The 27,867-nt window shown below is 35.2% G+C and overlaps 4 protein-coding genes across 9 annotated transcripts in view; 1 reads left to right on the forward strand and 3 right to left on the reverse strand.

Annotated features, from left to right (window-relative positions):
- The first annotated feature begins 1,175 nt into the window (after positions 1-1,175).
- Positions 1,176-27,867, forward strand: part of btsz (bitesize) — a 46,201-nt gene continuing 19,509 nt past the window's right edge. Inside the window, exons 1-5 of one of the 6 annotated variants that reach the window (XM_069053506.1) lie at positions 7,777-7,967; positions 10,060-10,211; positions 12,148-12,384; positions 20,666-20,799; positions 25,602-26,333. In XM_069053506.1, coding sequence (XP_068909607.1) covers positions 10,171-10,211; positions 12,148-12,384; positions 20,666-20,799; positions 25,602-26,333 — 1,144 coding nt within the window. In that variant the 5' untranslated portion in view covers positions 7,777-7,967; positions 10,060-10,170. Of the gene's footprint in view, positions 1,938-7,776; positions 7,968-8,082; positions 8,213-10,059; positions 10,212-12,147; positions 12,385-20,665; positions 20,800-25,601; positions 26,334-27,867 lie in introns of those variants that run through there. The other 5 variants (XM_069053507.1, XM_069053502.1, XM_069053504.1 and 2 more) reach the window with 5 other exon arrangements.
- LOC138134919 (uncharacterized) lies at positions 12,386-13,240 on the reverse strand. The gene is made up of 3 exons (XM_069053514.1): positions 12,943-13,240; positions 12,704-12,886; positions 12,386-12,648 (listed from the first exon to the last, which is right to left on the reverse strand). The coding sequence occupies exons 1-3, from the start codon at positions 13,099-13,101 to the stop codon at positions 12,415-12,417; spliced, it is 576 nt and encodes a 191-aa protein (XP_068909615.1). The 5' UTR covers positions 13,102-13,240; the 3' UTR covers positions 12,386-12,414.
- Positions 15,117-16,290, reverse strand: LOC138134916 (uncharacterized). Its single transcript, XM_069053511.1, has 3 exons — positions 15,888-16,290; positions 15,609-15,833; positions 15,117-15,555 (listed from the first exon to the last, which is right to left on the reverse strand). Exons 1-3 carry the CDS (start codon positions 16,050-16,052, stop codon positions 15,217-15,219), a joined length of 729 nt encoding a protein of 242 aa, XP_068909612.1. The 5' UTR covers positions 16,053-16,290; the 3' UTR covers positions 15,117-15,216.
- On the reverse strand, positions 17,447-18,380 carry LOC138134918 (uncharacterized). Its single transcript, XM_069053513.1, has 3 exons — positions 18,193-18,380; positions 17,918-18,142; positions 17,447-17,866 (listed from the first exon to the last, which is right to left on the reverse strand). Exons 1-3 carry the CDS (start codon positions 18,352-18,354, stop codon positions 17,528-17,530), a joined length of 726 nt encoding a protein of 241 aa, XP_068909614.1. The 5' UTR covers positions 18,355-18,380; the 3' UTR covers positions 17,447-17,527.

Below are 27,867 nucleotides of genomic sequence, written 5' to 3' on the forward strand. Positions count from 1 at the left end.
ATCATTATCACAAAATTTCTTAAAGAAACAAAAGTATTGTAATACATATTCAATTTATTTAAAAGAGAATGTTACTCCATAGGTACCGTGAGAACAACAATTAGGTACTGATTGAGTTGGCAATAAATTCTGGTGACTTTTGGTGACTTTTATGTCATGTTCCAACGAGAAAACCATTTTATTAATAAAAGAATACAAAAACCAAGACGTTTAAATATGAAATGTATACCAGCTGTCAATAGTGTTAATAAAACAAACAAAATTGCTAATAAAACTCGTCGAGCACAACCAATACGTTTAGTAACTTTTTGGGGGAAAATTGCGCTGAAGCGTTTTAAAAATCATCAAAAGTCTTCCAGAAATTGACTTACCCGTCCATGGAAGCATTATTATTCTCGTAAAAGTGTCGGGTTTGGACCGCGTTTTGACCGGCTTGTTTCATACGCGAGCACAATATCGGTTAATTCGTTATTTATAAGATGTGCCATTTTGAGTATTACAGTTATTATTGCTTCCGCAAATTAACACAAATCACCGACAACGACAAGACGACGACTGAACGATGGCATTATTTTATCCCTTTTTTTCAGTTGCAGTTAAGAAAAAAACAATGGAAAGCGATTAGGAACGCAACACCTTTTTACTTCTCACTGTATAATTCATTATTTATTCACGGTCGATTTTTTCTAAATGAAATGAAAAGTTTATTTTAATAAATACAGAGATGGTAAACGGCTCGTAGAATTAATGGGGGCTAAAATAACAAAACAATTTTAAAATTTTGCAAAAATGATATGTAACAATTATGTATTTAACGAGTTCTGTTACCAGTTCAAATTAGTGTACCTATTTCTGATACACCTTGTATATCAATATCAATTTAACAAGTTATCTTTTTCAAGACAATATTCACATCTGAAAATCGTACCTACAGCAAAAGCTTGCAAAACATTATTGATTTGTTTCATTTTCACCTTTTTGGCGAATGCAATATGAGATGAAGCTATGAAGACGATACCGGCAAAAAACCCACCTGTTGGAGGGTGTATTCCGATGACGTCAGGGGGTAATTTTGGCGTCACGTTTTACTAGGTGGAAGCTGCTGGTCGCTATAGATACCCGCTAAAAGCTCTGGGAGGGGAAGCAAACAGCAAGTTCACCGCAGTTGATATCTTGCCGTGGTGTCGCATTGACAGTGTTTTGCACTCTGACATAAAATATCGCGAATAGAACACGTGTTGAATGTGTTTTAACTCAATCACTGCCGTTTTTAAGAATATTGAAACATCGTCGTGGACCTCGAATTTATGACGAAAATTAAACCAAACTGAAACTCCATCGGAGCTTAATAACAGAAACTTTCTTTATGTTGCTATAATATCCAGGAACAGTGAAGTCTGATATTTATCAAATTAAAAATTAAATTAACGGTCTACCTACTCAAAACCACCCAAAAAATAAATAATATCACAGTGTGGGCGAGAAGAGTTGAATGGAGTTGTCGACTGAAAATTGCTTTAAATTTTCAAATCGAGTAGGGTAGTTTGTCAGACGGTTAAAGCCACGTAGCCGAAAGCTTTGATTATCTATTAATGTGCTCAACAATTGGCCGCTAGAAACAGAACAAGCGAAGACAAACACCGAATCTTTGCTCATTTGAACTCATCGAAAGTTCCATCGCCGGTCTATAAATTTCGTCGGTAGTATTTTATCCGAAACCGCTGGAATTAATTAAATTCTAATCGAACCCCAAACTGGCAATAATTCACAAATATATGCGAAGTGATGTCATGTTGTGAGGATCCAGCGTGTTCCCATGCTTTGGTTGCTGCAGCAACGAAAGAAGCTACACATTTGTCCGACAGGGAAAGGGAAATTATCCTGGGAGTCCTTGGCCGCGACGAGCAGCTGAGAAGAGATCAGCAACTGAGAATTATGTAAGTTCGGTGTATGTCGGATCGACAAAAATTCTAAACGAAGGTGTCCTGATTGGATTAGCTCCATACTGGAACTAATAAGTTTCCATTAAGTTGATTGATGAAGGAGCAGGAAGTGTCACAAATTATAAACGTGATCAGACATATCGATTTCTGCTAGTTCTTTTTGCCTTTGATGAAACGTGATGAACGTGATTTCCTGATTTTACATTCGTTCATGCCGTGAAAATTAAATTTGCCCGATTTTCAACAAATCACGGCCAGGTTCAAAGTAGTAATTGTCGAAGAGAAGCTACACTATTTTTATTAACGACCACTCTTCTCTGATATCGTTGCCTTGTCCAACCAAATCCTTTGATATTGCCTTAAAATTAAAATGGTCATGTGAAACTGTGGACCTCCTGCGTCGGCTTTTAATCGAACATTTTATTTATTGGTTATTTTCTCGCTTGTACCACATTACGACGTATTACTTTAATTATTTTATTTTAAAAGTCCCCTCAACAGGTCGTTAAAATTTTAAACCAAGGAAATTTGTAATTTCTACTAAAATATATTTTTTACAATCATTACGATGTAAACTCTTTACGCTGCCATTTTTAACTTCAACAAAGAACGAAACGTAATAATAATTTACCCTTAAGCGATATAGCTGTATTTATTCAACTTGCTTCTCGTTCAAGAGTTTGTCATTTATAAAGCAGATTTTTTAATAAAAGCTTTAAAGTAACACAAATACAAACAAATAACAATGTTTAGACTTTAGAGAGTCCAATTTTTCCCGTCACATTTTATTATAAAATAAAAATTATTTATCTGGTGCTTAATTAGTTTTGATAATTAACAGTAGGTACTAAATTTTCAGAATGGACTTGGTGTGGAATTCGATTTCGGCATTTTGCTCATAAAGAAGTAATTTATTTGTTAAAAAACCGCCATCATTCTACGAATCCAGAAAACTGCTACACTCGTAAAACATGCTGGGATTATTTTTAAAGAAGCGATTCGTCGCGGATGATTCACTTTAATTTTAATATCTCCTTATAACACAGTAGCGTGATTAATGTGGCAAATTATTCGATTAGTTACATGGAAAAAAATGATTTAATTTCACTTGTTGTTCATGTAACAACTTGCTCGACGATTTGTATCCATTATTGTGAGTTGTTTTTATACAAAACACCTAATAACACGTCCAATTTCTGACTTGATTATCAAAAACACATCATCGCCGCATCATAAATTCATCTGAAAATTGGTTGGTGTAGGCACAAATCCATACTAATTAATAATTGTTAATTATGGGTAATTTCCGCGGTATTAACGGACAATTTGACATGAACAAAGGGATTTAGGGAATGGTATTGACATTGCCGTTTATGAAACCTGTCTTGCAACAAAAACAACCATTTCCCTTCAATCCTTTGTTGTACCATATAATTTGATAAAAGTGTTCTTAACAGTATCTAAAATCATCATGTTACAGAGGAAATTTATCCGCTTTAGAAAGTGATGTTTGGTAAAGGACTTGCCTCTGGAAACTGACTCAAGCTGCAAAGGCTAGACAATTATTTGGTCTACACAACTGAAATAATTGAAGTAAATGAACTATAGTGAAAATAATGTAAGAAGTCCCACGGCAAAAGTGCGAACTAATGAATGTTTCTATGGTAATGAGCAAAAATTTTGACAGTACATTCAAAACAATAAATCTTTGTTTAAGACGTTGTCGTTCATTTGAACAATTCAAACAAAATGTTCATTTTTGCAGGATATCGAAAAGGTTAGAAACATTAAAAATTTACTTATCTGATCAACATAGACATTGTTTGATGTGCAAAAAAATAGCCACACAATTTACTATAAAATTAAAATTTTTGTTTTGAATGTACCTAGTTACAGAAATATTAGCGCCGCTGTCAAATTTGACATTGCAGTTCTTACATTATTTTTACTCTAGTAACAAATAGTCACTTTCAGAAAGAGGCTACTTGTTGAAATCCTCAACCGAATTAACCAATATTCGAAACTTTCTTTCCGAAGTAGTCATAAATGACAATCAACTAAAATTGTCTGAAACGGCGTCTTAATGGAAACATTTTTATCTCTGCTTTGAAAGTACCCTTTTACCGGATGCGGTTTTAAGTAGAACATCTCAAAAGAAATTTTATCTATTCGAAATATTCCCTTTTAAGCCGGGAACGAAATTTTTACGACGTCAAGAAAATTTGTGAAAAGTTAAGCTGGTTATTCAAATACTGCATATTTCTGTATCGGAGGTTGGCCGGAATTTTATAATGTTGCCAAGAATTTCACTTTGAACATAGCTAAAATGATGTTAGTGCTTCCTTAATTAAGTAAATTTCTTGTTCCAGCTTCACACTTAACGAGTTAAATACCTATTTAAAATCACAGGTCTTCCACTGTTCCAAGAGTCTAATTTGAACTGATTTTACTCGCCTCTCGGTTTAAGTAGATTATATTAAACTGACGAAAGCAGATAATCGCGGAAAATGGAATGAAAATGCGACTTCCAGTGACACGTTTTAATTCGATTTTTACTTTTTGCCGCTTTCATAAACGTTCAATAATTTTATTTTAGCGGAAACTGGACTAGACAACTCGTTTCAAGTTTCTTGAACGCTGCAGGAAGTGCCAACGTATAATAATAATAATAATTGGCCCAACAGGAAAATGCTAATGTGATAATTTTTATCGCACCTATTGTTATGTAAGGCACTTTAAAAGTGCACGTAGCTGGTAGAGCGGTTATCAAGAAAACAAAAAATTATGTGTTGTGTTCTCCAGTTGCTGCGCTCGTTAAAAATATGTTTGTGGTAATTTATATTGAATAAAACGTTTTGTGCTTGTTCATTTTGCTTTAACATTTAATTTACACCACACAAAGAGTCAAGAGGAGAAACCCAAAAAGATAAGCCCGGCATTGCAGTGCCGTTGACATACTATTTACCTCATGAAAGCTGGCTGGAGGAGGCGGCAGCGATAAATTTAAATGTTCTCATCCTCCTTTCAGTCACACCTGTACTATTTATGCGAATGATTGGAAAAGATCAACCGAGCCACCCACTTTCCTTCAACAATAAAACATCGCATTTTCAAGTAAACTGGAGCATATAAATATGGTTATTAATCGTTGCATAGGAAATCAGAACCGTTAACATTTTACTGGCAATTGTCATGTCCGTTCTGAAGAAATTAATTCGGACCGGTCCGAATTAAATTGGAAATTTTGTAACCTTTTATTAAAATAATACAGTTGGGAAAAGACTGAGCTGATTCTAAAATAAGAAGAAATGTAAGAAGAAGAAGAAGTAACATTTATTTTATCGTTTAATAAATACTAGGAAGAAAGTCAAGTGCTCTTCGTGTTGTTTTACACGCAAAAACCATTTGTTTTATTACGTACCTGCCACGTTATCATTTCGAGTTTGTCTAAGTTTCCGTAGGTAAAAGAACAACTTTTTACTTTGCGGCTAAAGTATGATTTATAACAAAGTTCCCCATCGAAGACCGAGATACCAGGTAACTTATTCATGGGAAATATTCTCTTCTTTATTTTTTAAACTAGTTTGAGTGGCTTGCAGGAAATTGCGGTGGCGACGAAATTGTATCTAATGAAGGTACTTCGTCTGGAAAGTTGTAATGCTAATGAAAGGGTAGCCAACCACGAACTGTTATCCTTTACGAAAAATAATCACGTAGTTATTGTGCTAAACCTAGCATGTATGTTTCACAATTTTAATTATGTTAGAGGAAAAAATATTACACTTTGGAATTTTGTTAACTAAAAAGCAATAAAATTTCGATTTGGAGTATCTCCCATTGGGTGGAAGTACAGTGGGTGTAACAATACCTACTTTAGCTGTGCAGTCGCCAATGTCACGAGTGTTCTCAGAAAGTCCGGTTTACACAGGAGGTATGGGCTTCGCACAGGTTTTGAAGATCATATCATAAAGATTCATTAATGATTGAGTAGATTAAATTTGTATTTAAGCGATGTAATAGGCAAGTAAACAATAAAAGAGAGTTAACCGACCGTGAAGATATTTTTAGCTATTGTTATTTTGATGTATAAATAATTAATTGAAATATACTTTCATTTTTACTGAATCTACGAAATTTGTTGGTCGCCCGATTTGAAAATTTCTCATATACCCGTTTCACTTTTATTTTTATCTTTAGGTGATCCAACGGATATGTAATGTGCATAATAAAACACTCCAGTTGCAATCAATACCTACCATTGCGTCGCGTTAAATTGAATGATTAAAATAACAGTCGACTCACATTTTTAAATATTAATTTACACATTTTTAATCAAGGTACATAATTATTTATGCAAATCGCGACTGCAAAGGAGTAAATTTTGTAAATATGTCTGCCTACCTACTTTTATTTAATAATTAAAATTCTAAAAAATTAAAATTAATTTGCAATATCGATCAAAGCGTTTTGTGTGTTGTTTATGCACAGCTTATTTAATGATACCATTTTGTTTAAGGAAATAATATGAAATATGTACAAAGTGTCTATAAAAGAGTTTATGCAAAGTCCTGTAGAATTCGAATATATTATTTTTGCCACTCAGTAGCATATTCTGGTACCAAATATGTAGAAAAACAGAGGTTATGTAAATTCATTAATGACAGGTTTTTAATAAAAACTGTTGTGAGATGAAAGTAGAATTTAGAAAAACTGAAGAAAACCACAAGCAAAACAACCAAGACGTCGAATTCACAACTGACGCTAAGATTTAATAATTTGACATTTGACTGTTGACATATGATTTGACAGCTTCAACGGCTCCACATAGTTCGACACAATAAAATTATAGAGCGTCACAATGTCACAATACTACAGGACTTTTGATACATATACATTCTAGAATCGCGTTGCATTATATTGTTTGTTTGTAGCTTTCAGATGTAATTCTCCATTAGTGTTACATAATAAGGAAATCATTAATGATGCCGACTATACAGTTTCAGCTCGTAAAGATCGCAAAAAGTGTTATATTTCTTCCGTTTTTATTTTAAATACCTCGAGTCTCTAATTACACCGATGTCGTGAATGAAATGTAAATAAATTGAATAATCATTTTTCTCCTCTTTGTTTCGTTATGATTAATTAGCCGAGTCCGGATAAAGCTGTTCGAACAATTATGTGCACCCAGATAAATATAATCGTTTCCTTTTTGTCTGAGACTAAGACCGACCGTTTCTCATCCGCATAACAGGACCAGAACAAACGTCTTGGTTTGCATTTACATTTTAATATATCATTGCGCGGTGGTAATTAAAAATAATAACACCGCGTAGTCCACGGACAGGAATGCATTTATCATTCTAATCCCAGACAATGAGTCTTATCGTAATCATGAATGGGTTGGCAACGCTAAACCTGCTAAACCCACTTCCGATTAATTTTACCAACAGTATTATCTTGATTACAGTGATTTCGTGTAAAATTGCGTACCGGACACCATTATCACATTCGGCTTATCACGTGAACGATTCCAAAAGTTTGGGAGCAATTGGACAGGTCCCTCTTTTTCTGGAGTAATCGTTTCGTTGATTCGCATCATTTAACACATTTTTCCACCATTCTTCTTGTGCAACGACTGGTTATGTCACACTACCACGCATTATCTTATCACAAAACAAACATAATTTGTGTATTCGGCATGACAACTTTTTCGAAAAATGGATTCGTGCACCACCTGTTGCTTAAATTTTACCTTGTAAACTTGTCTCAAAGTTGAATAACTGTTGTGCAGCGCTTGCGCACCTCTTACACCTTGAGAGGAACTGTACAATCTCTTACGGAGGTGAAGTATAGACTTGGAGTATACAAAAGTGAAATCTTTGTCGAACCGGTCAGTTCCTTGTGTCGATTTTTGCGTTTTTTCGTGTTGAAAACGGCCGAAATGTGGTTCGTGAAATCGAGGAACACGCGTCAAAATCCATTGCGTGACTTCTGCTTAAATGAAAATTTGCTTCGTCTGTGAAGGTTTGTTGTTGTGTGGGTTTGTGTCCTAACCAAGCAGTGATATTTCTTCGAAATTGCACCGACTCGAGACATGTAAAGCGATTTTTGTATACATTCGTGCCCAGGTATATGGGGGTTTGCTCATCCAAGAAGCTGTAGAGGGTGGAATCGGGATTTTCGGTGAGCGATGTCGTTGGTCAAGAAGCATTGACATCGCGGCAGCAGCAATCATGAACTTTTGATCAACATGACAAGTACTTTCAATGGTATTAAGATACCACATATACATGAGTCTCTTTATACCGCAACGGTCAATAACCCTGTAAGATAGATGCAATAAAAGGAAGAACAATCCTACATTTTTCGATTATGTGACTTACTTCGCGACCACTTTCGGGTTCGGGTCTAGTCTTTGTTTTACCTTCACGCTCAAAATATTGGCACAATAATACCAAACTGTCAAGTAACTTTCATTGCTCTTTTTGCAGTTTGTAAAGCCGTATAATAAAATGAAAAAAAGTTGTTGCTAGAATGTTTTCATTGACCTTGTGTGTGGCGCCGATAAAGGTGGAATTAATTACTCGGATTTAACAAGTACTTTAATTAGAACAATACTGATACACTTCTTATTATCACCTTTGTTGCATAACAACTCTCCCAACTATCATGCAAAATTGGAAAGTATGTCATAATGGAACATTTTATTCACAATTATCACTCCCACTATTAAATTTATCTACACAACGCTCGCACAATTGTCTAATTAGGTATATTTGCATCGAAATCAAAATTCGCCACTAATTGAATTCATTTGACATTTTTCAACGACTCTGTAACTCACCGATCACGAATATCACAAATAAACTTAATAAACGACTTTACCCTAAGTAGAGGAGCAACACAAGAAAACTAAAATTTCCAATTCAAACGTCGCTTCATCTGCCTCCAAATAAATAATCAGGAAAAAATGACAGTTCAATTTTATTGACTTCATTGTTTTTAATTTAAAAAACTGTCCACTAATCAAGAGATTTAATATAAATTTACCGATTTTGTGAATCTAAAATCGTTTTCGTGGCGTGAGTCAACGTTCAAGTCGGAAACTTGCATTCATTAAATTGTTTTTTCTTGACTAAGCCATCTGCATTTGTATGGTTGTACGTGCAAGTGCAGGTGTATTTCAATTAAAATTTATTTTCTTTATTTATAATTCTGAATTAAATTTCTTTTGTGGCGATCGTTTTACTGCGACTTTTATTTTCAGTTGTATTGTTTGTAGAAAGCTACAATTTGTTAAATTCTATTTACTCCGAACAACAATTTCAAATTTCCCATTTTATGTTCCAAAGCAAAATGACAATGAATTCCAGTTCAAGATCGGAAACATCTTTATTTGCTCAGTTCATAAATTACTTGTTACTTGACTGTTATATTTGCATTTCTATATAAAGAATGCAAATATCTTTCAACTTAGCACTTAACACGCCTTTCCTCCGTTTTTCCGAACAATTATCGAATTATCTTCTAGAACATAAATTGTGATTAGTTTTGCTTAATGTTTTCTGTTGCTAATTATGGTTCTTAAAAACCGTTTGTTTTCTAACACTTTGTTTAGTGTTGTGGAATTATGATACATATTTCTACATGTATGAGTTTTAACTATAATTAATACTAACGAACGAAGCAAACAAAAAATGATTATTATTTATAATAAATGTAATTATATTTCCTATCTTTTTATTGCCACGACGGTCGGAGTTAACAATCAAACTACTTAACTAAAGGTTGTCGGCGAACCGAATCTACAAAATTAATTCAACAAGACGCAAATGTTATTTCTGTATATGTACAAATTTAATCACTCCTCCCAAGAAAAAAGTCTATTGTATCAGTACATGGCCCGCAAGTGTACTCTGTGTAAGTCTCTTTGATAAAAACAAAATTTCATTGCTTGACTGACGGACCGTGAATTTTGTAATAACAAATCATTTTGAACTGGTCGATTGAAACCGCACTGATTTTATCGGCGAATTAATAAGATTCGATCAATCTGACCCTCTAACAAGCCACAGTTTTGAGCACCCCGTATACCTGAGTGAAATGTATTTTCCAGTAAAAATGTATCGATACCACGTGGAAGCAGTTCTCAACAGAACAACACGTTATGGGTGTGTGATTGATAAAGTAGTAAAATTCGTGCCTTAAATCCACCGAAGCAAATCTAATGGCTGCCATTGCTGCATTTTTCAATACGGATGATAATGGGTAAGTCGGAATTTGAATAGCTTTATTATAACAACCCCACTTTGCTTAATAACACTTCTGGGGTGGTAGAAACATCCACAATTGTAATAGAAAAGAATGGGGTTTTTTTATTTCGAGTGACGACGCGTGGCAGTGAACAGGAATCGATGAATTTAAGGATGTTGCCTTCCCTAATAAAATATTAGACTGACAACGGCGACAACAATAATATGTAATAGGGTTTTGAAATAATAATTTAGATCGTTTTAAAATACTTCAAATGAGTTTTAACCAAGGCTTTTATTAATAACTGGTGAGAAAATGTAGTACAGAAACTTTTGCCACATCCAAGGCTGGTTGTCATTCAACGAAATTATGAAGGTCACTGCATGTGGGGGTACAGAATACTTTCTTTATCCAAAAATTACCAAGAATATTTACACATCGAGAACGAATTCTATTTCCTGAATGTTGTAGCACTGGCTCAATGTTAACAAAACAAAGATAAATAATCACTATAAATATATTTTGTAACATTTATATAATTACGAATACCTTAATTATACATAATGATATATTTTTAAAACATAGTAATTGGTAACCTTTTGTTACGTCGAACTTTGTTGTGTCTGGCATTGGACTTCAGTTCAGCCGGAATATTTATTTAATAAATTAAAATAATTTTTAAGATTCTCCATATTTAGATTTTTTTATTGATTTTTATTCAGCGTACTTGTTAATAACGTTCAGTTTGATCCCATAAATCATTTATAATCCTGCAATATTATTGACAGTATGGCAATAAATAAATATTGCATCAGGGCAAGTAATCAAATTTGTGACCAGTCAGTGACACTTTACGCGATATAAATTACAACCTACATTAATGTGGTTTGTGGACTCCGTTTTCACTGCAACGTAATAATGCATAGGTGTACGCAGAAATCTGACTCACGTTTTATTCGAGATTTTGCAGCGTTACATAAATTTATTGTATTATCTTTACATTTGTTTTATGTAATTCCAACAAGCGAGCTTCGTAATATTTCCAACACCACATTATAATCGTATCCAACGCCTGGGGCGTCGAAAAAGCGTTTAAAAATCAATTAACAGAACGTGTTGGTGTTATTTGGTATCTAATTAGTTGCATGAATTATTATTTTGAAAATGATGCACGAAACATTTCGCTTAGTCGCGAAACAGACATTTGACATTTTACTTATAATGAAATATGAGAGTAGGTACAAGTTGTATTCTTTTTGACTTGTGGGTCGCTAGAGGTTCCGCTATATTCCACATTTTTACCAACGCCCACCAATTCGTGTTATCTGCTTCTGCCTACATTTGAATCACAACCAAGATTTCCTAATTTGTTACTTAACTTGAAAGATGTATAAAAAATTGTATTAATCAATCGCCGAGGGCGTTTTTCGTCACTAGATGCTTGCAATTGTGATAAAGAGTTTTATTATAAACGTTTAAACATTTTACCACGGTTCGTCTGTATTTTTTTTTTATTAAGTTTGCAACCCAAAATACACGTTACATCGAAACTGAAATGTGGGTTGCCCGTCCATTGATAACGTTTTTATTTATAGAAAAAAAATTGATTAAACCCAAACTTCTAAAACTGCGTCGATCAATATCTCAGTGAGTGAATTTGCGGTTTTCCTATTCCTGCAAATCGTTTAAAGGATTAACTGGTCGATCAGTTAGACGAAAGCTTCGTAAACGTTCATGAGCTATATTTAACCATCCAGGACTATTTTTAAAACGCTCGATTTTTTCGAAGGAGTCTATTTGCGAAGTTCATAAACTTCATAAAGTTTAAAAAGTAAAATGGAGTTGATGTATTCCGGCAAGGATTTGGATATTTTATCCGCTTTATTATACACCGCGGGATAATTTATATCCGCTTGTGAGACAAAGCAGTTAATTGCGGCTTTGTTTTCAGGCACCTGAAAGCCGAACTGCAAAACTTAAGAAGAAAGGGCGCTCTGCGGCCGTCTGCTGATTGGGACAGTACAGGACCGGATCCTGATCGATCCTGCGGACGATGTCGAGTGGAATTGGGTCGTGTGATCAACCGAGGAGCTTACTGTCGAGCTTGCAGATTAAAAGTATGCAAGGGATGTAGGGAATACTCATTAAGGACGACTGATTGGGTCTGCACTGTCTGCCACAAACACATGTAAGTCTATTACGCCCGGATTTTATTACATCAACCAAATGTCAGTTCGTAATTCATGGAGGCGCAAACTCCTAAATCCAAATCGCTGCCGTCGACTCTTGCGTTAGGACATTTCTCTTTGAAATCCTGAAAGTTCTGTACCGATGTTGTGCATGCGACGAGTTCGTTCTTGTCGTTTTTGATCTGGTCTTGCTCGGGACACACTTCGAGCAAGTTAGCGTCGCAACTGATGACATCGCAGTCGGAGCGAGTTATGGATTTTATCTAGTTATCGTGTGGTATTAGTTTTCACGTGAGTTTCATTTTGATTAATACTCACAGAGGCCGGGACGTTAAATCCTTTGTTCAAGTCGACCATCAGGAAGTCGTAGAAATCTCCAAATATGTACCTCTCGAAAGCCACACTGATTTTCGTTACGGGATAATCGCACGGGGATGTTAGACATTCTTCGGGGTAGGTGTAGAAGCTTCCTTCCCATTCATTCAGAGTTATGATTTCAGTCTAACAAACAAGCAAAATTTTAATTCTTTGAAGTGATGATCACAAAAAAAACTTACATAATTACCGGCCTCGATCAGTGTTCCATTATTAGGAGGATGTCCTACAGCTTCAAGTATGAACACGAGATTTTGTGTTCCTGTGTTATTAATACGTATATAATTGGCTTTGATTAAGCTCAGGGAAACGGCAAATAATGTTACCTTAAGGAGGAACATTGTTACAATATTGCCTAAAAAAGTATCTTCGGTGTATCGTCCGTGTTCGATTTTATAATCAGCCGTTGAAGATGATATCAGATTTTATCTTGCCAAGAATGTGTGAAGTATAAGAACATATCTACTTTCAAGTGTTCAAGTGTTTTTTTTAACTTTCGACGTAGGTAAGCTTAAAAGGTAATTACACAAAAAAAAAAATTCAGACAGTGACGCTTTTACCTTGACTTGTTGAAAATTTCGTTAAACTGGAAAAGAGTGGGTTTAATGGCCATGTTTACAATTCTATAATGACTGAATTTGTGATTTTGTTGTTGAAATGATAGACGGAACCGAAACCTCAAACCCGTGATCTGTTTTTGACCTTTTTTATATTTATTTAAATCTCTTTTTTTGCCGTCTCTAAACAATATCAGTATATCAATACGATTTATAATATTTATTTGTTTGATAACAATCTAACAATCATTGTTTGTTGCAAATGTTATCACAATCTCACATGGACAGATGTTATTAGGTACGTATTTTCAAAATTTCAGTTTCATAGATTTGTGAAAAACACTAAAGGATAAGATTGATTATATGATTTTGATTTGTAGCAAAAACCCACGTCAAAGATAATAAACTGTCATTATTCATTTGGTATCTGAAAACTTGCGTAATTATTATTTTAAATATCACTGTTTAAAAAGTCAACTTACTTATGCATATTCAACATAATAAGTTGTTGTAAACCTCTGTGTTGAGAAATTAATTGTCATACCAGCATTTGTAATAAATATGTTCGTTCCGCTCTCATGAACATAACTTTATTAAAGCTTTCCGACATTTCGGTGCTTAACTTGATTGTTATGCAACTTACAATGTTGTAGTGTGTTGCAGGGTGTATGAAAAACCAGTTTGTCACTTGGTTCTGGTGTCTTTTATGCTTTTTTGTTTGAAATTGTATTTGAACTTATTAGACGACAAAAAGTAACAGCAGCAAATATAATGTGAATGAAAGAAATACATAAATAAAGTAAACAAAAATTTTTTGTGGCATCATTCATTACACAGGTACCTACTACGAGTTATTGAAGCCTCTTCTGTCGATTTTACTTTGCAAAAAAAAAAGTTTTTCTTACCCGTTATGAGATAACTATGGACTTTAAAATATAAAAGTACTGCTACGGTCTTGAAATTGACAAGTGTACGCATGTGGGCAGTAATTTTGAAACAAGTTGCGATACTCTCCAGGCCAAGTGGAGGACTCGCACGTTTCTTGTAGGCCCCTCCGGCAGCAATATTTTTCAGTATTGGAAACGTCACAAGCTGTTCGACATCCAATAACTGCATGCTCGTTCCCAACTTGGAGCTTTTTAGGATAGAATTCGTTCGAGCGAACTTGACAAGCAGATTTTTCGCAGCTGTAATGGCCGCCATCAGCTATTTCACCGAGCGGTTCGTTCTGTCGCCATTTTCGATGTCAAAGAGACATACTCGTATTTATAGATTAAAAAAACACTTCGAGTAATATCTTCCAAATTTTAATTGCGGCAATTGAAAGCTGACAGTCACCGTTTGTTCTGGTTCAAGTACAAATCCACCCTCGTTAAGGTGACTGATGATGATGTTCAGGATTACCGAGAATCCAGACCCAAATATCTCCCTTGTTCACTGTTTGGAATTCTGTGAGAACACTTGCTCTCAAGATTGTTCTTACCACTACAAATCCAACAGTGACCTATTTGAGAAATCTGGCAGAAACAAAAAATAAGTTTGTTGTTTGTTGTTGTTTGTTTCACTGCTAAATATAAGCAATTTTTATTGACGTAAATAAGATGTCCAACCGGTTTTACTTGGGCCTATTATCGCTAAGATGACAGATCATCATTCAAAAAAAAAAAAACAAGAGAAGTTTTCATAACCGAATAGCAGTTACGGAAATTATATTACGTGTTTTTTGTTTGATTTAAAGGCATAATTCTCTTTTATCGTGGGTCGGGTATGCAGTTCATTTTATAACAAAAAAACAATAATGAAAATGAAGCATGATTTTATTTGATTAATTTTTCTTAAAATTATTCACTTCTAGCAAGCAAAAAAGTACCTAATTTTAAAAGTGAGAATTAATTCGTATTAACCTCCGAATGTGATCAAATAAGTTTCGGCCTTACAAGTGAAGGTACTTTTGTGGTCGTCATAAGCATAGCTGTACGCGTCGGGGCATCGACTTTTGAAATATTGTGGATAATTTTCAGGCCAGTCGGAAGAGCTACAAGTTTCAGGTCTGCCATAAGCCCCACGACAGCAATACTGATCAGTGTTGAAAGCGTTGCAAGCGGAATTGCACGCAATAACACCGTTGCCATTTCTCACTTTGAGCTTCTCGGGACAGTTATCATTCAGACGAACTTGACAAGCAGATTTCTTGCAACTGTATTGACCACCGTCGCCTGTTGCGCCTATAGGCTCGATCTACGAAAATTTCAAAACTAGGAAAATATTTCAAAGTACTACGAACAGCTTACAGCCGCCATGATGTTAAACCCGTCAACTAGTGAGATGTCGTAATAATCGAGTCCTGCGTGTCCTTTGAGAGTGATTTCTGCCAAGGATGCTGGCGGAACACCGCCGGCGCCGTTACATTTTAATTTGTTGCCGCAGTCTCCGGTGTCGCAATGGTTGTTGTTGGGGTTGCACCAAGTTCTTGCCCAGAAGCGACCGGCCCAGTTAGAAGGGGCCTGTATTACCGTCTAAAACTTGTAGTTAATAAATTGTCGAATAATACGTGTTTCAAAATAACTCACTTTCTGTCCTGGTCGAAGAACAAATCCGCCTTCGTTGAGGTGAGGATGACCAGGGTTTCCTTGGATTCCGACCCATATGTCGCCAATTTCTCTGTTCAAAATTTGAAACTCCACCGCAAAACATGTCGCAAGACATGTGATCAACAAGAAAAGTTTAATAATCATTGCTGTAGTTCTTAGAAACGTTCAACACTTGCTCAATGCCGACTGGCAGCCACGATTAGCTTGATCCTATATATAGGTACCCACTTAGCAGAAATATTTCTCAGGATTTCGTTATTTAAATAAATATTCTACATGTTTTCCCACTTGTTAAATATGCATGTTTTCCTAGATTATCTGCTACAAAAGTCACGAAGCTGTAATTAAAACATATCAATCATATCATGAATTTCATGTAGACTGATTGCGTCTACTGACGTCTTGTCTTGTCAACAACTTATTCGAATTGTTATTTTAAGAACAGGTAGGTATATAAAAACAACACATTAACATAACTTACCAAGAACAAGTATAATAAAAAAAGAGAGAAACCCGACCACGAATAAAAGACTTTATTCCGTTTTTTTCAAAATAATCTATTAAACTAACAACGTGAACGGTGTATAACTATATTCGAATAATTCGAATATTCAAATAAATATTAAAGTGATTATTCGAATACCAAAATCCAAGAAAGTCGCAACCTTACTCGTATGTCGTGTGTTACTCCTGAGTAAATGAGCAGTGGGCCATCCAATGGTGAAAATCCTGTTGAAATCGGGAAATTTCTTCCCGTAAAAGTTAGGTACAATATTTTTTGTAACGAATGACTCAAAAATACTTAAAAATAAAATTTAAAAAGTAAATAATTTAACATTAGTAACTTTATTACCATTGGGTTGGTAGCACCGTCGGCGCTGGTTACTAGATTGTTAAAATTTAAAGCGTCGGTGGCGGGTGGCGTCTTCTATCTTCTATGGTCTTTCTACGATCACACAACAATATTGAACAAATTCATCCTCTTCATTTGCAAAACAAGAATAATTATTTTCAGGGCCCTGTTACTACTCTCACCTTTTTTTATTTGTTTTATAATAAATTTACTTATTAATTGTGTTGATGAGAATTAATGTTTCATGTTTTAATTGCAAATGTGACGAAACGTCCATTTTGTTTAAAGTGTGTTGACGTTTCCGTCCATAGATTCGTCATGACACAACACATTACCTTTTCTCTTTCGATAGTTGGGTAAAAAAATAGAACATTTAAATGTGGATTCAAATAAGAATGCCTAAATTTACGTGTAAGATATTCTCGACTTTTTACAGATACAGACTTCTCAAACTATATTATTTGTGATTTTTCTCATTGATGTTCCGCTGTTCTTGTTGTTTACAGTTTAAACATTTATCTCAGTAGTCAGCCTCCTCAAATTTTCCGGTTCTAGAGTTCAGCACAATAACGCAGAAAATTGTGCACATACACTTAAAAGTTTGAAAGCGTATCTTTTGCAAAGGAATACGTAAAACACGGACAAAAATTCGATACTTAAATTTAGTCGAAAACTTGTTACGAAATATCTTTTAACTATTATAGTTTATTAAATTTTGTTTACAAGTGCTGGAATTAAGATTTATTGCAAAAATCCAAATTGGTATTTAACCGAAGGTGATGACGTATTTTTCGGCTTGGCAAGTGAAGGTACTCTTGTGGTCATCATAAGCGTAACTGTAAGCATCAGGGCAATTCTGCTTGAAGAAAGCCGGATAGTCGACAGGCCAGTCGGAAGACTTGCAAGTTTCTGGAGTACCGTGATCTCCACGACAACAATACTCATCAGTGTTGAAAGCACCACAAGCGGAGTTACAAGCTACGACGGCCCCTTCGCCGTTGGTAACCTTGAGTTCTTGCGGACAACTATCAAGAAGGTTGACGGCACACTCGCATTTCCTGCAGCTGTACTCGCTACCGTCACCTTGTCCATTAATCGGCTCCAACTACAATAACTGACGATCTTCCCTGACTCAAATAGAAAATACGATACTTACAGATATCCGGATATTGTAACCGTCCACCAAGGAAATATCGTAATAATCGAGGTTGCCCCAACCTTTGAGGGTGATCTCGGCCAGAGACACCGGTGGCACTCCTCCAGCTCCGTTACATTCTAGCACATTTCCACAGTCACCGGTGTCGCAGTGGTTTGTGTCGGGGTTGCACCAAGTTCTAGGCCAGAAACGTCCCGCCCAGTCTTCTTCGGCTTGCAGAGTCACCTACAAATTACAAATTTAACCTGATTTTGCACAAATTACAAAGATATTACACTCTGGCCTTGATTGAGAATAACTCCACCGTTGTTAAGGTTAGTGTGTCCCGGATTTCCCAGAACTCCTAGCCAGACGGGTCCACCTTCATTGTTGATAACTTCGAATTCCACTGCTTGTGCTGCGGCAAGCAGAGCGAAGAGAGTAACGAACGCGAACATTTTCCAATAGATTTGGCGACGAGAACTTCTGAAGATTGTTATATACTGGTTTTTATCTAAGATATTCAACAGATTGAAGTAGCCACTTGTTTTTGTTTATGATTTAACTGATAAATTGTTGCTTAGTGCCATTCAAGAGCCTCTCCGACATGCTGGTGTCATACTTTTTTTCGGCGCCATTTTCGTATCAATAAGCATTAACCATTCCATCAGTATAGAGCAAAATATAAAGCGTATTGGCAGACATAAAATGATTATTTTTGATTTTTATTTTTTTTTATTTGTAATTGATCTGACAGGATATTGGCATTTATTAAATTGGCAACGTTAATTAAAAGAGAAATGTTATAGCCTGTCCGCTTAACTTTGTAGAATTAAATCCTTTCATGCTGGGGTGGCATTTTCAGGCGATTTGCCAAACTCTAATTTAACAAAGGATTTTTACGTTTTTACGTTACGAATGGTACTGTTCAAACGATATGCGTTGACAAGGAAAAAAATTGCACAAAAATAGTAGCAAAATTTCGCCGCTATGTCCAATTTTTACCCTTTTGCGATGACGTCATTATCTAGTAACTTTACGTATGTTTGAGCTAGGATCAGAAACAAATTTGAATTGATCATAAATAACCATAAATGTGTCAAATTTGTTGACAATTGCTTCGAAAGGTTATGTTTGTAATCATTGTAATAAGTGAAAGAAATTAAAAATTGTCAAATTGACAGGAGCATAAAATAACCTCAATAAATAAACGTGCCTTTTTTTTTGTTTTTTTTTCTGTTTCTGTCGTTTCAATAAAGAGAAAGCGAGGAAGGAAATCGTGACGTCACCTCAAAAGGGTAAAAATTGGACTTATAGTGTTTATTTAAACGACAATAATACAAAAAGCTTTTAAATTTAAATGATTTGACATTAGAATATTTTTACCATTTTAATTTTCACATTCTTATAAAAAAAATACCACGCAAATTTGAATCTGAATGAAGCGTCAAATTTATTTTAGGACAAATTTATGACTCCTCCATGGCATCCATCAGTTTTCGCTGACTGTCTCTTATCAAACGTGACAAATGAATTTTTACAATGAAGATGAACATGCATTCTGCAGACTACCCCCGCAATCTTGATTCTTTCGGCGAGATATTTTCGATCACTTGTCAGATAATTTTGTTAGACGACCGCAAGCTCCTTTCGAATTTATGACTCGTAACGTGATCCGGAAAATTTCAGGGATAAACAAGATATTCGTTATGTATCGCAGGCTTAATATTTTATATAGAATGTTTGCCTTGCTTATTATTTTCACTTCTGCTGCTGGAATCGGATCACAGTGGTGATCCCCATGGAATTCTCTATTCCATTCCAATTCCTCCTTCTTAAAATTCATTTGCATGCATTGCGTTCACTTGACGCTACTGAAACTGAGGTTGTCACTCCAGAAAAGGTACAAAATTTAATTATACGTTATTTGACTGGGCTTCACGTATGTCCCGAATACAGAAATTTCAATTATGAAAAGTGTTACAATCGCTCAAAGTGAATTTGTTTTTGTGTTGATAACCTCGAAATATTTTTTAACTATCTTATCTTGAACGCATAAGCATTTTATCACTAAACCAAAACAAGACAAAACATGACAGCTATGGACACATTTTTTCTTTTCATTATTGCATCAAAAAACATTTGTATGAAGATGTTAATTTTGGTGATGATGGTTTCACTAAAATATGTAGGTGTTTGGAGCAGATTGCCTCTCGCAGAAAAACCGCCCTAAGCGCATTTTGATATTTAGCTTTGTACTGTTAAAAGTGTTCACTCAACCGAATTATTAATCAAGATCATATGTTCGTGCTCGAAAGAAAGAAATTGTTATTTGATTAAGTAGATATAGCGAGAATGAATTTTTAAAGTTCCATTTAAGGGATCTAATGGGGTGCACGACATTTGTTTATCATTATATTTCCGCCCTCGAGTAAAATAACTCCAAACGGGCTAAAGTAAATCGTACTTTCCAACTCCAAACATATTCATGAGCAAAATTCGTTTTGCAACACATAATTTTCAACGTAAACAGAAACGTTATCGATTCACGTGGAGGTGTAACCTTTTGGAATAAAAGGTGTACATTGTACATTATTTTGATTGTTCCATAAATAAATGTTGCCGTTTTCGTGGTATTGGTTGACTGACAACGTGATTCCAATAGATTATTGTTCCCGGTATTGTTGCTATACAGCTTAGCTTATCAAGATTTCGTCGCCAACATCTGTGTATGTAATGTACGAGTTAGTAAGTTGCAATTTTTTTCAGGGAAATTCAAGCCGCGTCTGGTGAGTGGATGAACGAGTTCGTGCGAAGGCCCAGCAGGAGACGGGACAACAGGGTTTATGTACCAGCTGCTGACATCATCAAACGAACAATACGACGATCATGGACCATCTCGAGTTAGTAAAATTTCTGACTTATCGACATGCGAATTAAAAAAAATCAAAACTCGAAACATTTGTTTCGTTCTGATAGTGTGCTGGCGGAAAGGTAGCTTCAAAACATTGAAAAACAACAACAAAACAGAACATTGCAGTTTAGTGTCAGGTTTTCAGAGATGCAGAACAAAGGAAAACTGCAATATAGCTAGTTGGAACACATTGCAGCGGCGGATCTGCATTCAACACTTTTTAACTGAATTTTTAATAATATGTAGAAACACCAAACACGGTATTTGTAACAAATACAAATCTCTAAATCCGTTACCATTAACTATAATTGGGTTATATTGTAGTCATGTACAAATAAATTGTGGTGGGTATCAATACAAATAATTATTTTATTCAATTGCATTCGTAAACATGCTGAACGGATTCGTTTAACGAGGGACATTTTTACATGTCGTGGAATTCAATTTATTCGTGGCGGAAGAAATAGATATTAAAATTAAAATTTCGATTAACCTGGAACGACGTCTAGCAATTAAATAAAAATAATATTTTTATATAATTGATTCAAAAAATAGAAATTCACGCATAGTTATCTGTGCATGAAGTGGGTCATTTTCTTACGTGTCTTTCTTTTTACATTGTTAGTAAGATCGAAACCATAGAAACCATACAAAACAGTGTGTGAAATGCAATTTCACGCATACGACTATTTCTGTTTTTCATTTCACGCACTGTTTTTTATTAGTTACCTAGCAACATGGTCACTGCATTGAAACTTCAGAGTTCCTTCAAAAATTTGAATTTTTAATTTCAATTTTTTGAATCAATTATAGAAAAAATATTGTTTATATTTCGTGCGCGAAGATGTTTTTGTGCATTCAAAGGCTTATACTGCCTCGACCTTCGTCTCGGCGTAAAAGACCTTTTCATGCACAAAAAACACTCTCTTCGCGCACTTAATATAAAAATAACTATTGTTTAACAAGGGCTTGTAATGAAAAACAACGACTCTTCTAGAAGATATAAATACAATACAAGTACAGATACAATAAATATGTTGTCACATTTTACGAGTATATACATATATGATTTTATCCATTTTCTATTATTGTTGTTATTACTAGATTGTTGCTAATGCCATTTATAGATTGGTTAGATAAAAATCTTAACCTATTTTTCAAGTACATACGTACAATCAGTGACGCCAGTAGAAATGAAAAACTAGTCGATGCATTTGTCCATAGTTACTGTATTTTAATGTTTAAAAATACATCGGTATTGGTAATCGTGTAGTACCTATCTAGATAATCAAAAAAAAAAAAAATCACAAGATAAATACGAGAAGCGCCAAGAATTACAAAACTAATTTTAAATTTTAAAATGTTTGATAAGAAACATGTATGGAATCAAGCATAAATTAACACTGCAAAGCCGTCGAACAACAATTTTTTCAACAATTTATATAATCAGGTTATCCAGATCAAGAGAGAGTTAATTTTATACCGGGTGTCCACGTAATAAATTTAATCATCAATAGAACTCATTGAATAAACGTTTTTTTTACATATTGACCTTTTTTCAGTCGAATATTTTTTTTTACATTTTTCTGACCGCTAAGTTGACACTTCGCTCATAGGATAATCATCAATTGAAACGAAAGAGTAAGTGAAAATGTTTTGTGCGATAAAAGCTTTACAGTTTTTTAAAGAAAAACCGAATGCTGTTACTAATAGTTTTTATTGTTTTTTATTCGAGTATTTTAATCGAGTAATTTTTTTTTTCGTGCTTCTTTATCAATGGATGTGTAAACATATGAGCGGGTATGAATTTTGTGGTAATCAAATACACACAATCACGCATTCCCATCAGTCTACAAGGTATTGGATCCCTTGAAACAAGCCCTTCTGGAAACTATCATCCATCGCCTGTTCGATAATCTGAATGACCTGGTCCAGGTCTCGATTTGATGTTGAAAAATCGATAGTGAGGACGAGGATTCTCATCGGCAAGGATAATCTTTCTGTCTCCTTTTTCCGGCATTCAGTTTTGAACCTGACGCTCGAGGAAGGACTTTTAGGCCTGTTGATGGATGATTGTCTTTCCTCCAAGGATCCCCAGAAGGCGAACCCGTGATCAACATATGACTCCTCTCAGTCCTCTCTTTCGAGTCTGGGTGAACGAAGATTTTACCTAATCCGGTTTTAGTCAAACCTTCGCTTTGGTGCTTAAAGATGTCTCATAATGGCCAACATGCGTTTCAGCAATTTATGGTTGCCCCTAAATCGAGAGAGGTTGTCTCTGGAAGAATTTCTTCTGATTTTCAATGGGTTGACCCTGTGGATAGCCTGTGAGACCTCTTCCACTTCTGTACACTCTTCGTTGCTCGATTTGGCAGAACGTGCCACCGTACAGTGTGGATAAGCCCTTCCATCTAAAACATTTTTGAGATCCTTTTGGATGTTCTTTGCAGTTCTTACGAGCAACGCGCCAAACTTGACAGAAGTCTGGTGGTCGATTGAAATCGGTTTTTTTGTTGTGTCATCAGCGAATTATCTCACAAGGTTGTCATATCATATAAGTTACGAAGCTTTTCCTGTCAGTCACAAGTATGATGACTGATGAATTTTTCATGTTCATTTTCTGAGAGATATAACCGGGAAAGTGGTATATAACTAAATAAGTATATAAACTTTCCCGGTTATGTACCTTACTTGACATCTGTCAAAGATTCTGTGGATACCCTATGAGACCTCTTCCACTTCTGTACACTCTTCCTTGATCGATTTGGCAGAACGTGCCACCGCAGAGTGTTGATAAGCTCTTCCATCTAAAACATTTTTGAGATCCTTTGGGATGTTCTTTGCAGTTCTTACGAGCAAAGCGCCAAACTTGACGGAAGTTTGGCGGTCTCACAAGGTTATCATATCAATCATATAATGAACTTTTTCCTGTCAGTCACAAGTATGATGACTGATGAATTTTTCATGTTCGTTTCCTGAGATATACCCTGACCGGCACAAAAAATCGACTTATTATGATTTCTTTAATAAATGATCTTGAAATTATATTTGTGCTTATTTCTCTTTATCATAGTCAAATTGGGATATTTTCAATGATCGGGAGTGTTATGGTCACCATGGCAACCGAATTGTTTTGTTTAAATAAATTACAGAGTGGCTACGAAAATTGGGAGTCACTTTCTTCATTTTGCCAAAAGATGTCGCTGTTTTCACAAAAAATTTAAGCATGAAAAAAATAAATGGCAACAATTTTGTGCAATTGTCACTATTTAAAAAAAAATAATTGTCAATGTCACTGTCATGAATTTCAGTATTGAGCAACGAATAAACATTATAATGGTATTATCCTTCTAAAGAAGGTCGTTCTGGTAGAACAGCAGTTCTAAGAGTGCAGGATCATTGGCTGCAACCAACATAAAAAAAAACGTAAAAAAAAAATTTTGCCAACAAATGTAGAAAAGTGAATCCAATTTTCGCAGCCACTCTGTATTAGAAAATTTGCGTTACTTCCATATTGTGTTTTTGTCGGTTGATTTACGTGTTAAAAGATTTAATTTGACAATACGAGATACTAATTCCAAATGCTGTTCAAATTTTGGCAATTTTTCATAACGTAAAATTTTTTCTAAAAAATTACTTTTATATTTTTTTCATAAAAATTGTATTTGCGGTGTTTAATGTTTTGTTTGTCGGATATTCTTTGGCAAAGAATAACTTAAATAACACTTATCAATACAACATATCAAAAAAAAAATCTAAGACAATGAATTACTTAATTATATTAATAAAATTCAAAGGGAGTCGTTTTTTGTGCCGGTCAGTGTATAACCGGGAAAGTGGTAGGTATATAACTAAATAAGTATATAAACTTTCCCGGTTATATACCTAACTTGACATCTGTCAAAGATAACCTTAAAATGTACAATAAATCAATATTTTTTAAGACTTTGCCCAAACGAACACGAAAAATGTTATTCAATATTCGTGCGCTGTCAGTTTTCATACGTGAAAAGTGATCTGACAGAGCTACTCATATGAAAGTAACTGGGGGGTCATTATAAATGTTTGTAACAACTAGTGGGCGTAGCGGCGCACTTAAAGCATAGCGCACAGCCACCTACGATGATACAATCATTTATGATGACCCCGTATTAACTCATTATAAAAAAAATTTGAGCATTTTTTATAAATAAAATAATAAAAATAAGATAGTATTTTGTGAACATTTTTGGTTGAAAATTGCTGAACCTTTTTTTCAAGCAAATTTTAATAATATTGCTATCTAGGGAATTTGTAGTCAATGTTGGTCCTAAAAAAGTAACTAAAACAGTGGATGGCCACAGAACAGGAACCAAGATCCACAATATCACCTCACAGAAAAACTGTCTATTCAATCTTAAATAAAGAGTTTTTTGTTTGGTCGTAGAGCATAAATCCCACAAATTCGAGACACATTTTGGAGACCGACCCGAGTGTAATAATAAACAATATCAAGCTCAACGTAACTCGTTAAAGTTTAATGGTCCTTCCTTTGTAACTATTTTACGTTGGATTTAACCTAATGCTAGATTGTTGCATCATTTTTGTTTTTTATTATTATGGCAGGTTATTGCACTATTCTGACACACCTTAATTACGGTTAATTAAATAAGATTAACAACTTATTTTGGTTTCCTAGTTTATGTGGTACAGCCTACGATGGATTATGTAGAGAGAATTAACGGCAAGAACTGTTGACACGCCAAAATGTATGAGTGTCAAGGGTACCACTAAGAAAAATGTAATTTTTAGATCCAACTCCTCGGTGGACGGCGCTGAGGGGTTCTCCGGAGCTGCGGCCGTACAATAGCCTGCCGCGAGGCCAAGACATCAACAATTACCCATCGCTGGCCCTCCACAAAGCCAACAGCGAGCCTCAAGAACGATCCAACGAGCGGAACGTCTCTCCATCGAGATTGCACCCAGCATGTCGTCGCACCCACTCTGAAGACGTTTACAACGAACGACCGAACTCACCCCTTAAATCAAGCACGAACGCCGATCCAACGGATAACGTGACGAAACGACCGGCCCGCGTAAATCCTTTAATGCGTTTAGGCGAGAACAAACAGAGCTCTCAGAAGTCCAGCAAGTCATCGCCCCGTCGAAAATCGCAGCAGACGAAAAATGAAATGCCAGAAAATACGGATAAAGACGGCAAGAGCGAAGGCGAAGATGTGAATAAGAATGTTGCAAAGAAATGCGACAAGGCAAACACTGTGGAAAAGCGTGTCAGTTTTGACAGCAACGTGGCGAACAACTCGAACGAAGAGTCCAAGGGACAGAGGAGAGTTTCTCTAAGTCCCAAATCGAAAAGAGAAGACAACGCCGAGGAAGTTTCCACGCCGGAAGTCCATTTTGCCAAGGAAGAAACAACTCCTGTGGAACTTTGCGATATCGAACCGTTGAGCGGCACAGTATTCCGGAAAGTGACAGTGCGGAGACGACGTCAAGATATGAGGAAAATACCGGCGGTTGATACAGGTGAGTCCTTGCGTCAGATTCATTCATTCTGCTTCCTCTGGGATTGCTGTTTTATTTACTTCGAATACAGAGTAGTTTCCGGACGGAAAATGTATCTGAACATCGGCTCAATACCAACTTTGTAATTATATTCAACGGTGGTGGGGTGTTTGGGGACAATAGCGCTTGCATTGTTGTCTAAGATAAAGCATCGCTTTTCATGTTAACATATACAACGTTTCGCTTTTCGTCTCTGCAGAGTTGTGTGTTATTAACAAAACCTTTTCAATAATCAGATAATCGAATTTGTAATGAATTACCGCGGGTCTGAATAATCATAAAATCGTTTTAGTAACCCTAACAATGGAGAATATTCGCATGTACGCACACGGTACGTGCTCGCTAATATTCCTATAAATTAATTATGATATACACTTATGTGTATCATTTATCTCCTTTCAATTAGCGTGTGACAAGGGCAGATTTTTACCTAGTTATATCCAAATCAGTTTGGCTTGTGAAGTGTCTAGCGATTCATTACCATCTGCAGTGATACATTTCATTCATCATTAATCAATCTCTCTTCTATTTTCTCTTTTTTTACTAACACATTTTAGGCATGTAAATAAATATGAATATGACGTAGACTTAAGAGGTTTTAATTGTGTAACTAAAAAATAGTTGCATAACAAAAATTTCGACAAAGTCGAAGCCAGAACAATGTAGGATTTAATTAATTATTAATGTAGGTATCTATACGTAGAAATGACAAATTCTTCCAAATTTACACTCCTATAATTGCACGTTGTTATAATTTGACTAATTTGCAACATTGAACTAAATATGCGGTTGCGATATTTATGCCTATCAGATGATAAAAATAAATACCATGGAAGTCACCTATGAAAAACACAATTCAGTGTCTTCGATTAATTCGTGCAATTTTTTTGTAAATCTTGTTACAGAGCTGCCATTTGCCCATTACAAAATGGGATTCAATCATAAATTCCTTTATAATCTGAAGTAAAAACCATCTTGTGGAAACTATAAAATACACAATATTATTGTTTAGTGCTTAAAAATTATTAAATGACAGTAATGACATTTCAGATAAGAATTTAGTCAAGATACTGACTTGCGTTTTTCATAGATAGCTTTGGTCATTGTTCACTTTAGCTACTTCTGGATGTTTCCAGTTTTTTCTGGCTAGGCAGCCTCAGGGCGTCCTCCTACATCGTTCTCCACCACTTAAACCTTGTGAAAATGAATTTTCCTTGCCCTTTAGTTATACCTACTAGCGCGACCTTGAAACACAACAAGAGAGAAAAAAGGCATTTGCACAAGGTTTGAATGGTGGGAAACGATCTAGGAGGACGCCCTGAGGCTACCTAGCCAGAGAAAACGCGAAAATTCCAGAAGTAGCTAAAGTGAACAATTACTATAACTTTGATAGTATTTTTTGTTATCATATGGTAAGTACTAATCTGAGATTTTGAAGCAAGAAAGGCTGTTCGAACTTTTGCATATTTAATCGTACTAATTAATTCCTCAATTG

The sequence above is a fragment of the Tenebrio molitor genome, chromosome 7, assembly GCF_963966145.1.
Source record: "Tenebrio molitor chromosome 7, icTenMoli1.1, whole genome shotgun sequence".
NCBI lineage: Eukaryota > Metazoa > Arthropoda > Insecta > Coleoptera > Tenebrionidae > Tenebrio > Tenebrio molitor.